Source organism: Rhinolophus sinicus, linkage group LG06 (assembly GCF_036562045.2).
Source record: "Rhinolophus sinicus isolate RSC01 linkage group LG06, ASM3656204v1, whole genome shotgun sequence".
Taxonomy (NCBI): Eukaryota; Metazoa; Chordata; class Mammalia; order Chiroptera; family Rhinolophidae; genus Rhinolophus; species Rhinolophus sinicus.
Window position 1 is genome coordinate 35970944 of NC_133756.1, and position 16630 is coordinate 35987573.

Sequence of the window (16630 nt, forward strand, 5' to 3'; positions counted from 1 at the left end):
TCAGCGTAATTTTAATACAGTTTTTTCCTTTCCTAAAATATATATACTTTTTTTGGTACCCTGGGTATATGACAATCACATTTATAAATTTAGAAAGTTGTATTTTAGTTTTGTGTGTGTATATATATATATATATAGCATTTTCAAATAAAAAAGAAGTTGAAAAGCACTGCCAAATATTTCAATGGTTATCAGCAGTCTGTGAATCTTTGCGTTATCTACTACACCTTCAACAGTGTTGATATTTTTCTAAGTTCATACATAATGTTCTTTAAATAAATGCACTAATGGGATTCCTAGAGAATATGCAAAGGACACAACTTAATGTGACCTTGTGTCAACATATTGCTTCAGAAAAATGAGTAGCAGGAAAAATCTAGCAGTGGTGTCTTGAGAATTGCAAATACTCCTTAATGGACTTTGACACCTGAAATGTAACAGATTCGATCTACATGATGAGTCCTGCTGGACATGACAAGCAATTTAACCAGTTGATTTTACGGAGAGCTGAGTCGAAATCAGATTAAAGAGGAGGAGCCCTACCAAACAGGTTTGATTTGATAAAAGCTAAATACATCCAAGGAGGTAGAAAATCCAGTTCAAGGAAGTGAAGTGTTAAATTGGTACCATATAACTGAAAAAATCAGCAGGATCCAGCTGTCAGTTGGAGTAGCCATGGCATAAGAAGCGAATCGAGAATGAGTTCTAGACCAGAGGTACTTTGCTTTATGCCTTATATCATGTAGGGTCTCTGTGTGGGTGCTGCTAGAAATTACAGGTGTTCTTGCAGTTCGAAGACAAGAGGCTATCAGGTCCTACCTACTTGATAAAATCAGTTGCTAAAGTCTAGCTTTCTGAGATTTCTTAAAAGTTGTCTGACAGGAAGGACAGATTTATCAGGTCGAATTCCTTATAGTTGAACCTTCTTTACTGAAATAATATTTCATTATGAAGTTGCAGTACCTTTGTATTTATGTAGCAGGGCAGTCTCTGGCACATCTGTACATAACTATCACTTTCTATCTTGGAAGGTCTTTAGTCAGTACAATACCTTCCCAAATTAACCACAAAAATATCACCAGTAAAGAAGTCTAATATTCTCCCTTCTTCTCGTTTATAGCATAAAGGGAACTATCTTACTAATAGCCCAAAACAGTATTAAAACATATTTGCAGTGTAATACCCACATCTGAACTGGACCTCTGAGTCTAGGTTGAGTATGTAACACTGATAGGAGGTTCTTATATGTGACATAAACATTATTTTGCTGGCAAAAGTAGTGGGTGAGATCCCCCAAAATTGGGCCTCTTTCAACGGAAGTGAAATTATTTTTACAAGACAGCAGAAATTAAAACAGTATTGAAGCATGATAGTAAAGAATGCAGTTGAAGAGTCCAGATTTCCAAATTTCTTCATGGAAACAATCCTGTCTAAAGCCTACTGATAATTAATAGTCAATTTATATTTCTATGACTACATTAATAGAAAATTCTGAAACAGAACAGAGTCGACTGGCTCTGAATAACAGGAGGTATTGGGAAGACGTTCAGCAAATGTAGTCAACTAAAGATATTGTCAGTGAAGAAGTTTGCCCTGGAGAACGCTATCATAACAACCCTTTAGAGCTGTGGTCTGTATCTTTTCTGTTCTTAGGAAGTATCTTAGAGGTGAATTATCATCTGCATATCACAGGTACCTTAAAGTTAACAGTTCCAGCGCTGAGCTCAGTTTATGTCACTATCTGTACTTTTTCCAGTTTCCTCAAGTTAATTTAGAAATAACATTTTCTGGATCCTGTGAATCATCCTACGCCGATTTCTTACTCCCACATCCAATCAGTCAACAAATCCTGTCAAATCTGTCTAATTTGTTTATTCATTTGCTTCTGTCTGGAACTCTCTGCTCTGAGATCTAGACGTGGCTGGCTCCTTGTTTTATCACGCACATCTTAAATCAAATGTCACTTGTCCCAAAAGTCTTTGGTAGCTCCCACTCCAGTGCTACCCACCCCCCCAAAAAAAGTATTTTAATTTCTTTCTAACACTGATTATTGCAAAATCTCTTATTACTTGTCTCTCTTCTTTCTAACATTTCTCCATGAGAACAGGAATCTTACCTTGCTTGTTCATCACTATATCCTCATTGCCTAGTAAACTGTCCAGTCCATGATATACATTTAATATGAATGCATTTCTTAAACTCATTCATTATAGAATTCATCCCACAAATGCTCGTTAAGCACTTGTGTGCCAGACGTGTTATACATCAGCGATACCATAGTGAGCCAAAACAAACCCTATCTTTGTACTCCTGAAGCTTATATTTAATAAAAGAGACAGCCATTTGTCAACTAATCACATAACTAAATGTAAAATTACAACTACGAGTAATTCCTTTCATATCTGTTTTCCTTTTCTTACTCTTCAATATCATTGCGTTAGTTCAGGTTATCATTAAGTCATGCCTTAGCTATTAAAATTGTCTGTTTCCCTGCCTCCCTGCACTCTCGCCACCCTGCACTCTGTTTTTCCAAAATTAAAGTGAAAATTAAGTCATTTTCTATCTTAAAATTCTTAATAACGTCAATGACCTTCAAGAAAAAAGATCTACACTTTGTAAGATAATGGCCCTTTATGATCTGTCCCTCAACTGTCTTTTCTTCTCTCCTCACTACTTCCTCCCCCTCATCATACTCTATGTGCCCGTCACCTTGACTTACTTACACTCTTGTCTCTGGCCTTTGTGTATGTTTTTCCTTCTGCTTGGTACATCTTTTCCTACTTTTTGATTACCTAATTTACTTACCCATTATAACTCAGTGGAGATAAGCTCCTCAAGAAATTTTGTTTTTATTAAAGTTTATGGGGGTGACAATTGTTAGTAAAGTTACATAGATTTCAGGTGTACAATTCTGTAATACATCATCTATATCTCACTTTTTGTGTTTGTCACCCAGAGTCACTTCTCCTTCCATCACCATATATTTGACTCGATTACCCTCTTCTAGAACTCCCCTCCCTGCTTACCCCCTGGTAACCACTAAACTATTGTCTGTGTCTATGAGTTTTTGTTTCATTTGTTTGTCTTGTTCTTTTGTTGTTTTCAGTTTTATATACCACATATCAGTGAAATCATATGGCTCTCTACTTTTTCTGTCTGACTTATTTCGCTTAGCATTATAATCTCAAGATCTATCCATATTGTTGGAAATGGCACTATTGCATCTCTTCTTATGGCCAAATAGGATTCCATTGTGTATATATACGACATGTTCTTTATCCATTCATTTATTGAAGGATACTTTGGTTGTTTCCATATCTTGGCCTCCATAAAGCTGCAAGGAACATCAGAGTACATATATCTTTAGGGATAAATGTTTTCAGATTTTTAGGGTAGATACCCAGGAGAGGGATTGCTGGGTCATATGGTAATTCCATTCTTAATTTTTTGAGGAACCTCCACACTGCCCTCCATAGCAGCTGCACCAGTCTGCATTCCCACCAACAGTGTATGAGGGTTCCTTTTTCTCCATAGCCTCTCCAACACTTGTTACTATTTTTTTTGTTGATGATAGCCATTCTAACTGGGGTGAGGTGATATCTCATTGTGGTTTTTATTTGCATTTCTCTGATGATTAGTGATGTTGAGCATTTTTTCATATGTGTATTGGCCATTTGTATGTTCTCTTTGGAGAAATGTCTCTTCAGGTCCTCTGCCCATTTTTTAATTGGATTGTTTGTTTTTTTGTTATTGAGTTTTATGAGTTCCTTATATTTTTTGGATATTAGTCCCTTATCAGGGGTTGTTTGCAAAAATATTCTCCCATTTGGTTGGTTGCCTCTTTATTTCATCAGTGGTTTCTTTTGCTGTGCAGAAGCTTTTTAGTTTGATATAGTCCCATTCACTTATTTTAGATTTACTTCCCTTACCTTTGGAGCCAAATTCATAAAATGTTCTTTGAACCCAACATCCATAAGTTTAGTAGAAATTTTTTTCTGAAACCACTCAGACTGTCTCAGCCATCCCTTTTCTGTGCTTTCTTAGTGGAAAAAAAAAAAAAATCCCATTATGTTATAATTGTTTATTTACTCATCTATGATTTCCTTTAAGGCAGAGTGTCTTTTATATTTGTATCTCCATTGCCTAGAGCAGTAACAAGGAAGAATGTTTGGAAGGAAGAATGGATGGATGAGTTTGTGTGACAAAATTAAAAATAAAAGTCTAGGATGACATTTAACACTGCTTCAAACATATACAATTAAGACTATGTATAAAAACACATTGGCCAGCACAAAAAGCTAGTGAAGCTAATTTTGGATCTCCCAAACACTGTGGAAGGCAACACTCAGTAATTTACTCATTAAATTTATTCCATGTGTGTTGATGTTAAGACAACATCAACTATTCATAGCCCTATGTTGAAGTGTTGGAAGATAAGGCAACATGATGAAACACTGCTTAAAACAAAGGGTGTTAACATTCATTAGCCTTCAGTGAGGATCTTTGTAACCAAAGAAGAAAAGCTATGGTTACAATCTTTTTGTCACTGGACACATGGAATCATGGAGGCAATACCAAATCCCATTAGGGAAGCTTGAATATTTGAACTGATAAATAAAACAGTGCAGACTAAGACTTACTAATGGATGTATGGAAACCATTGATGTCCAAGGGAATGTGATTTTTTTTTTTCTCCTAGAGAAGAGGAGCGTGAGGGCACAAAGATAAGCTGGTTCTTGAGAAACTTTCTGGATCTGTGTGTAACCAGAAAGTTGCTTGTTGCAGTTATCCAGTAGGGACAGAAGAGTATAAACCAAAAGTATAAAAATAAGATGGTTCTAGTCAGTCTACCTGAGAACAGCCTAGCAGAGGGGCACTTCTCCCACCTTACCCCCAGCAAACTAGATAAAATAACTTCGCTGGCCTGCAAAGGGTAACCTAAGCAAGTACTTACATGCTAGCTATTCTCTTAGTAGACGTGTCAGTTGACCATCTGCAAAATACCTGTCTACTATTCAGCAAATATTCTTTAAATACCTGCTATGTTTCAGGCACTAGGCTGCATGAAACCTAATTATCAGAAGGAAAAGCTAAAAGTAACTGATAGAATGAAGTCAGAGCAATGTTTTAGGAGTCAATACTAAGAGCCACCAGATTCTGATAGCCAAGGAATTAAAGTCCTCAAGAACATCATGAGGGGTGTGAATATCTAATCATAATGTTTTCTGTACACCTGAAATTAATATAAAAAATAAAATAAAATAAAAAGGAATCATAAGGATTGTAAAGTTCTATTCAGGTATCATTGTGAATAAAGAAAACAAAGTGTGTGTGTGGGTGGGGGTGGGTTATGTTCAAGATCTATCAGAAAATTAAAATCTGATTTATTAATTTTTTCAAAAAAGCATCAGACTAAGTGACTCACTGAAGACAGTTCCTTTTATATAGATGACACAGAGAGAGAGCTACTGAACAAAATATCGGTCACTTAACAAATGACCTGAAAATCAAACTGTGACCAAAATAACTTCAGATTCACTAGCAGTAATGAGTGAAGACATAGCTCCTAGGTGCTGCTGCCAAATGGAAAAGAACATTTAGTGGCAAATGGAATATTTGGAAAGGAATAACTGTGCCTAAATGTACTTCATCTAACTTTTATTTGTGAGGAGGTTTGCAGTTGTCAAGGTGGCAAATTCTCAAATGGCAAAAGAATGAAACTCAAGATAAATTCAACAGGATGCTTTTGCTTTAGGTCTATTACTAAATAGGGTCTGTAAGTGGAGAAAAACTATAGAGTGTGGACCAAAAGCAAGGTGTGACACACAGCAGGCTAAATGGTGGAAAAGTAGATCCTTTCATCCTCCCAAAGAACTTTTAAAGGTTAGGATTTAGTGGCATCCAGCCTTTTCCGACATGGACCTTCCTTCTGATTCTAAGGGTTATATTTTCTACTCATAAAACTTGTTACTAGAATCCTGCCAGGTGTTCTATATAAACAATGCATCAGAACAGTCTTTAAAATAATAAGGGGAAAATTCATAACAATAACAATTCTTTGGAATGGTGTGATTCAAAGCAAAGTTTCTTTTCAATTAGCTTCAAAATTAATCTGTTAGCACTGAATATCAATTCTGCATTAGTGCTCCTGCGGTAATTACTGCTTACTGTCAAGTCTCCATTAAGCTCCCATGTTTGAAATGATGAATGTGGACTTTTATCGATCAGTGCTTGTGATATAATGGGTTAGTCTTAGAATAATAATGTTTTTAGCAATAAGTTGATTGCTTTCCAACATTTGTGAATCACCTAAACCTTGAAAAGTTTATATATATTTAAACTCACCATAGGAGTACTAAGTCACATGTTTTTAGGCCCTTTGGGACACTGGTATAAATAAACTAATAAAGCCTCTATTATAGAGAACTTTACAAAATTATCATACATTTCCAAAGGAATTCAGAAACGTGAAAAAAAAATTATTTCCATTTAGATTGTGATTTTATTCCTGGTTACTTATTTTTGTTTTTCAGTCTCTTCTTTCTCTTTTAACACGTTGCGTACGGATCATAAGAATCTTCACGAGGGATTTAAACCCCACCGTACGCAACGTGTTAATATTCTGTCTACCTTGAATCTACAGTAAAGATTTTGGCCAACATAGATATTTAAACCCTTCAGCAATTTTTTATTTTTATAGTTTGTTCTTCCATGTTTCTACTCTGGGGATGCAGTCAGCCACACAGACATATAGTACATAGTCACAGTACAGTTCTTCCAGAAACACTGATATAAAATGGAAATGTCAGGCTGATTCCCTCAGGGAGTTCTGAGAAGGATTGGCTAAAATAATCTGTATAAAATACATATTACAAAGCCATGAGAAAAGGTTGGGACATGGTTTTGAAGAATCCAGTGATCCACAGAATAATATAAAGCTAAAGAGTAACATGATCAGATTTGCATTTTTAACAATTATGGTAACAGTTATGAAGCAAATTTGAGGAAGATGGAATTGAGAAATCTGGAGGAATGATTTAGAGACCATTTCAATAGCCTAGAGATCATGTGAATCAGTTTAAATTCATGACAGTGGAGTTGAGAGGAAAGACACAAAGTATTCTTAGGAGAGTCAAAACACTGTAGTAAATGACTGAAACAGAATCAGGAAAGGTTGAAGGAAAAGAAAAGTCAGGATGACCCACTGGTTGCTAGTTTGGAAGATCTGGTCAATTACTGTGCTCTAAACAGATACAGAAGAAGGCGTGGAAGATATGGGACAGGTATCGGGGGAAATAATTGACTTTTGTTTTGTACCAATTAAGTTTTCATGAAATGCTCTGGTAGGTATGTCCAACTGATATGCAAATCCAAAGACCAGGAAAGAAGTCTAGAATTACAAGGTTGGGAATCATACTGTACAATTAATCCCAGGGCAATCAATGAGAGCTTCTGAATTTCTAGTTATAGAAGAATGATTAGATTGAGATAAGTCAACATATTGAAATATATTGTCAAGTCATCAAAATTATGTTTTTAATGATGAAAAATGACATTGTTCAAATAATGTCAATTCAAATAAACACTAAATGCAAAATTGCTTATACAATAAAATTTCAATCATGTGAAAATCAGTCTTAGAAAGCTGGAAGGAAAAGCATTAAAAAGTTACAATGGTCATCTTAGGGTTAAATGTTTATGGTGATTCTTCCCCCTTCCGTGTATCTATGCATTACAACTTTTGTTTGTGCATTACTTAAAATTCAATTTGGGTTAAAGGATGGTTTCCTAGAAAGATAGTGATTAAGTTGAATCTAAAGGACTGGATAGAAATCAGCCAGGTGAAGAGGACAGCAGTAGCAGAAATACAAAGGTGAGAAATACAGTGCATACAGAGAATTGGAAACAGTTGATGGTTGCTGAAGCATAGCATGATAGCAGAAAGTTGTCAGAAGGGAAACTAGATAGGAAGGTATGATATGGCAACTTGTTATGCTGAGATTCTATCCCATGTACTCTCAACAACTTAAGTATACACAGGGTAGTGTGTTCATTGGCTAGGGCAATCATAAAGTATCACAGACTGGTTGGCTTAAACAACAGAAATTTATTTTCTAATAATTTTGGATGCTAGAAGCCCAAGATCAAAATTTCAGCAGAGTTGGTTTCCTCTGAGGTCTCTCTCTGTCTCATGGATACCTGTCTTCTCCCTGTGTCTTCACATGGTTTTCCCTCTGTGAATCTGTGTCCTAATCACCTCTTCTTGTAAAAACATTGGCTATATTGAATAAAGAGTCCATCTAATAACCTCATTTTAACTTAATTGTCTGTTTAAAGACTATATTTCCAAATACGTTCTTAGGTCTGGGGGTTAAGACTTCAACATATAAATTTGGAGGGGTGGAGGAGACACAATTCAGCCCACAACAGAGAGTGATGTGGTTAAATTTCCTTTGGTAACCATGTGGAATACGGAGTTGAGGGAAAAGAGATGGAGTGACAGTCTACTGTAGTAATGTAGGCAAAAAAAAAATAAAATAAAATAAAAATCACAATATTCTGTAGAACTATGAATAGAAATCAATGAATTTAAAATGAATGTGAAAAAAAAAAAATCCAGAGAGGAGATGCTTTAGAGGGAAAACACCGGATTCAATTTGGGAAGATCCAATTCTATACCTAGAATAGTTACAAGATATAAGAATCTGAAGCTCAAAGGTAGATAAGTGGGCTGGAAATCTAGGTTTGGGCATCATTAGTACATGTTATCTGAAACTATGTGAGCACATCTTTGTGTATCGAGTGATGAGAGCAATGGGCCTAAAACAAAAAACCAACAATTATAGAACAGGCAGAAAATAAGCCCATGAAGGAGACATTAAACTGCAAAGTGAAGCAGAAGAATGTCTTGTCATAGAATCTAATAAGGTAGAGAGGTTTGATGAAGGGAATAACCAATAGTCAAAGAGAGCAAAGAAATCCCAAAGATAAAGACTGAAAAATGATAGTTGGATTTGGAACTAGAAAAAATTATGAACATTGATACTTAATAATTCCTTGAACTTTTACGTGCAAAACTCTAGATAAACCACTGTAAAGCATGTACTAAATTTCATTTTGAACTTGACTCAATAGACTAAGGAAGGTGTCAGTATGTCTGTTTTGAAGATTAAGAAAAATGATGGTTCCAGAAAGTCAAATTACTAGCTTAAGGTCAGCAGACAGCAGCACATGTGGGAATCAGTCCTAAGTTTCTATGTCTCCAAACCTGGCGTGATTAACAACTAGTAATACTAATTCCCTATGAGTGAGGTAGTTTGATTAAATTGGATGGGCTAGAAATCCAGAGGGCAGTGGGTTGATGAGTGAATGAAAAGGAAGTAAGATAGACTGCCATTTTCAGAAGACAAGAAAGGACAGAGACCAACTCAGCTTGCTATCTTGCTATTCATTGTGTAGCACAGTTAGATCATTCCTAGGAAAGGTTGATAAGGCAGGGGATCAAGTGCACAAGCAAGAATTTAACCTGAATAGGTGAAGAAACACTTTCTTTAAGGTTGAACAAAAAGAGTGAGGTGTAGACATAAATGTGTAAGGAGACAGGACAAGTTGCTTTATCTTACAACAATCCCCTCCATATTCTGATTCCCCATGAAAGAATATCTCACCGTTCTCCATAAATTATTTGCTTTAAAATTTTAATAAATTTGTACATGAAATTTCTTATGCCTAAAAATTCCCTCTTTTGCTGTATGGTAATCTCTTATTGAAAAATAAAGACTCAGATCACAGATTATCTCTTAGAATTATTTTTTAAATTCTCCAAACAGAATTTGTCACTCCCTCCCTTTTATATCTCTTAATGTACTCCTTCTGTAGTTACTTGGGGGCCATAGATAAAATACTCTTCCACTTATTTATCAAGTTCTTTTGAAATACTTTAGCATATCAACAAAATTTTTTGAAATGTTATAAGGTATAATTTAGAGCAAAGGAATTTCAAAGTTGATTTAGCTTGAACATAATCGTATTTATTTAGTTCAACCTTTTATATACAAAATAATATATACAGTTGAAATTTTCTTACTAATCAGCTAAAGACTGTTCTGTCGGGTATCTCGTTTTATAATAGAAGTGCATTCTTAATTCAATGAGTTTTAATCTCATACTGAAAATGACACATAGACTGGGACAATTTATACAATGTGTTTAAAGAATAAATTGTTACTTGCCATTATAAAGATTTATCTATTGATCACCTTGGTGTTCAAAGAAAATGATTTATACTTGGGCCCTATCTTTAAAGCCAAACTGTATTCTGTAATACTTTCAGCTTTCAGGTGGTGCTTAATTTTGGCCAGTTAGACAGTGGAATGTGAATACTGACTGCTATGTTACTATTCTGTTAGATCCATTCTTGAATAATCTGTATGCCATATGAAAAGGTCAAATGATAAGACAGAGAGATCTGAGACAAAAACACTAAGATTTCATTATTTTGAGTTTGCCAGCTATCCAGTTGCATATTTCAAATTCTCCAAGAAAAATACACAAATTGCTCAACTATATTCAACTTGAGCCTGAGCTTGAACTGCATAGCATTATCTATATCTAATTTATACAGAATGGTAGTATATATAATATATAATCTTTGTAATATTTTGCATATGCTGTTATGTTTCTTATATTATTAAAATAAGACGGTGAATATAATAAACATATATTGGGAGAGTTATGATAATGATGTGAAATAGCTACATTGATTTGTAAATAAGTTCCTCTTTTAAATGACTATTTAATAATATACCCAAAAATTAATAAATAAAACTATAATTCTAACAAAATCTATGAGACAAAATATCCTCACAAAGAATCTGTATATGTATTTCCTGTCAATTAAACATGCAGATAGATAATTTTTGTTCAAATAGTATATGTGCATTCCTAATCTACCTATTGTAAGCATTGAATTGTTCAGCTTTTAGAGCATTTACCAAGTTCTTCTAATGTAATTAATAATCATGGATTTGAGGACTCCTTGCCTTCTACTGCCAAAATACTTTAAGATTAATGTACACTAATTTCAGTTGTATGTAAAAATATTGTAATGTAAAATTACATTTTTATTTTTAATTAAAAATATAACAATCTCTTCAGAGTTCTCAAAGAGAAATGTCTAATGCAGATAAGTTATTCAACCATCATTTAATATTATGTGTGATCATAATTGCATTTATCTGAAAAACCATAATTTTAGCTATTAAGCATATCCAATTTTTAAATCATTATATGTTGGTAAAATTGTAGCATTTAATTAATTTCAATAAAATGTAGTACATCAAAAATGGTAAATAAAATATGTAAAAGTCATTAATTGAAGCATGTGATTTGTAGCTTTTCTGGAAAAAAATGGAGAGCAAAACTAAAGTAGAGTAATAGCATGATTAATTGATTCAGGATGGCTCCTGCTGAAAAATTATGTTCAATAAGAATCTGTCGTTATAATTTGTGGTCACTTGTCACTTTACAGTATATCAAATATAATGAATTCATGTGCACAGGCTGTATAAATGACTGTCATAAAAATGCTAATGTTTTAAATAAAAAAGATGGTTACTTAACTGATTTAATTCAAAGTAGTCATGGTATATTAATTTGAGCTACTGCTTTGTTTCCAGAAATGGTAAATATTTTGTAAATAATTTTGTTCTAATATATGCATTTATCATTTTGCATTCAAGTCAATGGTTTTTTAAAAATATGTTTCAATACAAATTACACATTTTTGTTTTATGCTGGGCAAAAGTTGCAGTTTAAATATTTAATAAAAAAGAAATGGAAGGAATGATGATTTTTTACAACCCAAAACTTTCTTCCAATCAAAATTATTTTAACAATAATAACATGTACTCTTCTATAGTATGTCCAGTTACATGTATATCTCTCACTGGTTTCTTTCAGTGATGTTTTCACATATAAGAGCTTTTTTCAAATACTATGTAGATCACACTGAATTATTCTACATGTGAGGGAAGCTGATAGATTTAAGAAGAAATTTTTATATAACAGAGGACATTCATAAACCAAATTTTGTTATTCCCAGAGAGAAAAAGGGACAGTGAAACTCAGAGTAAAACACCAAAGTATCCACTCATATTCTGCCTTAAACAACATGTATCAATAATGCTTGTTATTGTAGAGAGTTAATTTAAATGAGCAGAAATAACCTTGCAAATGAAAGTTTAAGTAAGTTATTTTCATGAGAATGGTTTATCCCTCAGTGAGCTTAATATGAATGTTTTAGATTCCCTTCAGGAAGTATGCATGTTTTCAGTCATCTGGTCCAATTCCAGTCAGTTTAACTTTCTGTTTCTAGTTTATCTAACATTTTTCCTAATCTTACATCCATACCTCTTTACACAACTCTTGTTTAAAACCTAGTTCTATGGAATTATGTGAAAAGAACATTCCACCTTTCTGTACTGTAGACCAATCGGTAATTATTTTAGTCACCTTCTGCATAGGCATTCCATCTTTTGGGCATTGAAATTGATTTTTCTCATCTTAGCATCTGAAGACCCTGAGTGTGCCCCTTGCCCAATCGCCTGAGACTATACAGTGACACCTACAACAGACGATGTGGAGACAGCAGCTTTTCGGGCATCAGAAATGGCAGCATCAGGAGCATCAGCACGAATAGACTTTGTAGAGGTAGTTCTCCCAAACTATATTATGAAACCAAACATTTTTGATATGCGACCTGCTGATGGGGGCTGCCTTCTTACTGCCTAGTGTTATGCAAAATGTTTGGTTTTTGTTAAAGGTTAACAATGACATTTCTAACTAATATAGAGAAACCTGATTTTTTTATTCCAAGTGTGTTCAGTTTCCTTAACTTTCAATGAATATAAAATTTTATCAGTCTCAGGAAAACATTAATACCCATGTTTTTGTCAAATTTATTTAACTATTATATAAAGCTGCTGTCACATACAACTTTCGTTTCATTGCTTTAAAAAATAGATCAGAATAATCCGTCATATTAAAAGTTATACTACTGCAGGAAACAAGAAAATTTCTCTGGTCAGTTCAGTTGCCCAGTTTCTCTGTCGTACTGCCTAATGATGTTTCACTGTGAACTTATTTTTCAAAGTAAAAGATTATTCGCAGGTGACCCCAAGTCAAAATATGAAAGGCCAATAGATTGATTGGTTTTATGTATCCTTTCATTTTATGTAATTTAATGTAAAACAGTTATTTGGTAACTGTAAAACACATTTGTTAATTAACCACATTGGCTTAATCTGTAGTTTAATGATTTACAGCATTTCAATTTGCATGTAAAACAAGTCTCTGTGATGACGATTTTGCAAAATAAATAACAATCGACGTAATGGGTGCATTTACACTTAACACTTTATATGTATGACTTAGAAGTAAGATATGTTTCATACTAAAATTTTGAAGAGTTTGAAACTCAATATACAGAGATCTTCATGTTGGTGTAGTACAGCTTATTCATCATTCGCCACATCTTAACTCTTTTTTAGAACAAGACAAAAAATTTATGCTAGTTCTATTGGAACTACTGCTTGATTAAATATAATTTGAAGGTTCTTCAAATTATATGAGCAGGACAGATTGAACTTAATAGTTCCCCCCCTTTTTTTGTTGGCTTTGTTTCTGTTTTATTATTTAAAAAATTGCGAACTGTTATTTTTTGCAAAATCTACACTATGGAGTCAAAATGTACTTTACTGAATATTTCTATTATGTTTTAATACATTTGAATTATGTGAAATATATAAAATAATGAAAGTATGTCCTAAAATGCATAGCCCTTTGTAAAAAGCACATGTACATATGAAAGTGGACATTGGATTCTTTAGTTAAATTTGTGCAAATTTTTATTTTTCCGTGAACACTAATGAAGATCTGTATGTAAAAATTTATAAATCTATTTAATTGAGTTTGTACATGTTTTTAGTTTTGTATGTCATATGCTAACTGACTTACCGTTTTCACATATATTGCATATATCTAGAAACTGTAAATCGAAAACTAAGTTGATATTCTAAGAACACAAAGTAAATTTCTGACTCTACTTTAAAATAAATTGTGCTATTTTGGTGTAGTTTTATACTGTGTTCTCACCATGTCCTTCAAATACATTTTAGAGATTATTTAAAATAGTCTGCGTGAAAGTAGCTTTAAAGATTAAAGATATACTGCTGTTCTGCCTTTATCATATTCCAAGTAAGAAACTGGACTTTCCATTTTTAAAGTTCGAGAGTCTTATAGAGCTGTGAGTAAAGTCTGCAGCAATAAGCAGTAATTCTGTTAGATAATTATTTTGTTGGCATGACCTTCCTGCAGTAAGCCATGTTGCATTTCTGGTCTTATGATAAAATATTGTAATTATAGCTTGTATATGTAGGATATAGGAAACTTTTCTTAATGACCAAAAATTAACAATAAACTTGAATAACTGTTGTCAAAGCCAGCGTGGTTTTAAACTGCGTCAGAAGTGATTACGAGAGGGTAAGGGGGGTGCGGGGTGGGGGGTGGGAGATGAGGGTAAGGGGGATCAAATATATGGTGATGGAAGGAGAACTGACTCTGGGTGATGAACACACAATGGGATTTATAGATGATGTAATACAGAATTGTACACCTGAAATCTATGTAATTTTACTAACAATTGTCACCTCAATAAATTTAATTTTAAAAAAAAAAGAAGTGATTACGAAAGCAAAAAATTAAACTAAATACCACTGAATATGATACTCAATTCACTTTTGCTCCCTGTTAATGCTATGTGTCACTGTAAGTTTTCCAACAAGTGTAAATTCATTTACAATGTTTATGTCACTCTAACTCTAGTCTTTTATCCTGAGAGGAGTAATACATACAAATTTAACAGAAATATGAAATGTGTTCATTTTATAAAGTTACATATTTTAGCCTCTATGTTTTCTTAAAACTTGATAAAATAGTAAAAGGACAAAATGTGTTTATATGCATTTGTAGTCATTGAAATAATAGTAGTTCCCTATGGAGCAGTCTTTTAGAAATATATTCTGTTGATTATGCATTTATGAGCAGTGGGGTATACATATTAAACCAGAATTTGACTAAACATAATTAATAATAGACAAAACTAAAAACACCCCTTAAGAAGAAGAATGCCGAGTACAACAGAGCCTTTTCCTCCCTCAGAAGGTAAGTGTTGCTCCCCAGAACCTGGGCCACCCTGTGTGCAGCATACTCAATTGCCTTTGAACATCTTACCAACATCTCATAAAGAGAAGTCAGTTGTTATGGCTCTTAGGATTACCTCAGAAAATAGGACACATCTTTCTTATGTTTCTCAGAAGTTACAGGTTCCTGCAAGTTTAGTCAGAGCTTCATATACTGTCCCATCCCTACTTTTTTGTTCATATCATATTTTAACAACTAAGGTTTCAGCCATTATGTATTTTCTTTTGAACCAAGTCAATTCTTCCTGCAGCAAAACTGGCAAACCTAAATAGTGTCACCAAATAATATGATTATTCTATCAATTTTCCGTGAAAAACAAAATTTAAAGAACTCATGTGCTGGAAGTTTTATTTTATATTGCTTGCTTCTACCACTAGCAATCAATATAAATTGGATAAAAACTGATAGTTTATATTTATTTACTGGCATAAAAAGCAAACAATATCAGTAGGGCAAAGTTATAGCGTCTGGATGTCATTATAGTCAAAAATAACAGTTTCAGAAGAGAACAGCGGGGAGTTAGAATAGCCTGAGGATATGGAAACTACATAGTGGCTCCAAATCTCACTGAAGTAAAAGTGTTCTATCAAACTAGTCATTGCCCCATCTTCCTCACAGGCACAACTTGCGTGGATGTCAGCTGTGTGGTACATATGGACATAACATTTGAAATCCAAACTCTCAGTCACTTCTTTTGTTTGGGCAAATTGTGTAGAGGATACAAACCTTTAATTCATTCCCTTTCAGTGAGCATTTGTTGAGAGTCCACTGTTTTGTCAAGCATAAACATTAAAGACACCGAGTACAACAGAGCCCCTGCAGTTAGGCCAACTACAGTCTGGTGGGAAGATAGACAAGTAAAGCATGACATGCGTTACAGCATGTTACATGGAATTATGGAAGTGTGATAAATAAACAGAAACAGTACAGAGAAATGCGTAATCCTATTGATTGGCAAAGTCCAAGTAAAACTTTGCAAAGGAAGTACCGTCTGCCCAGTCTTTTGAGCAATAAATTGAAACTGAACAAGTGGGCAGAAGGAGAATGTGTGTTGCTTAAAGAGAACATGTGACGGGGATTAAATGTGCAAAATAGTATACATGAAGAAGGAGTAATCATGAGGTAGATAGAGGAGGTATCATGAAGGGGCTCACGTGCTGTGGATAGACTTCATTTTGTGGGCAATGATGAGGTTTTAATGAAAGGATTTTAAACAGAGAAATGATACATTAGATTTGTGAGAGATGGCATAAAATGTATTTAGTGAGGATTCATAGGTACTCTCCCCTCACTCTCCCCTCTAAAGAAGCAAAGAACAAACGCAAGTCAGTAGATGTTTTTAACAGCTTTATTGAGGTGATTATTATGC

General features: G+C 33.9%; 1 protein-coding gene across 11 annotated transcripts in view; it reads left to right on the plus strand.

Moving 5' to 3' along the window:
* LRRC7 (leucine rich repeat containing 7) overlaps positions 1 to 16630 on the plus strand; it is a 474513-nt gene that overhangs the window by 252683 nt on the left and 205200 nt on the right. For 2 of the 11 annotated variants that reach the window (XM_074334941.1, XM_074334940.1), the window contains one exon: positions 12569 to 14139. The exons of the other annotated variants lie outside the window; for them this stretch is intronic. In XM_074334941.1, the coding sequence (XP_074191042.1) occupies positions 12569 to 12575 (7 nt within the window). In that variant the 3' untranslated portion in view covers positions 12576 to 14139. Of the gene's footprint in view, positions 1 to 12568; positions 14140 to 16630 lie in introns of those variants that run through there. 11 annotated transcript variants of the gene reach the window in all.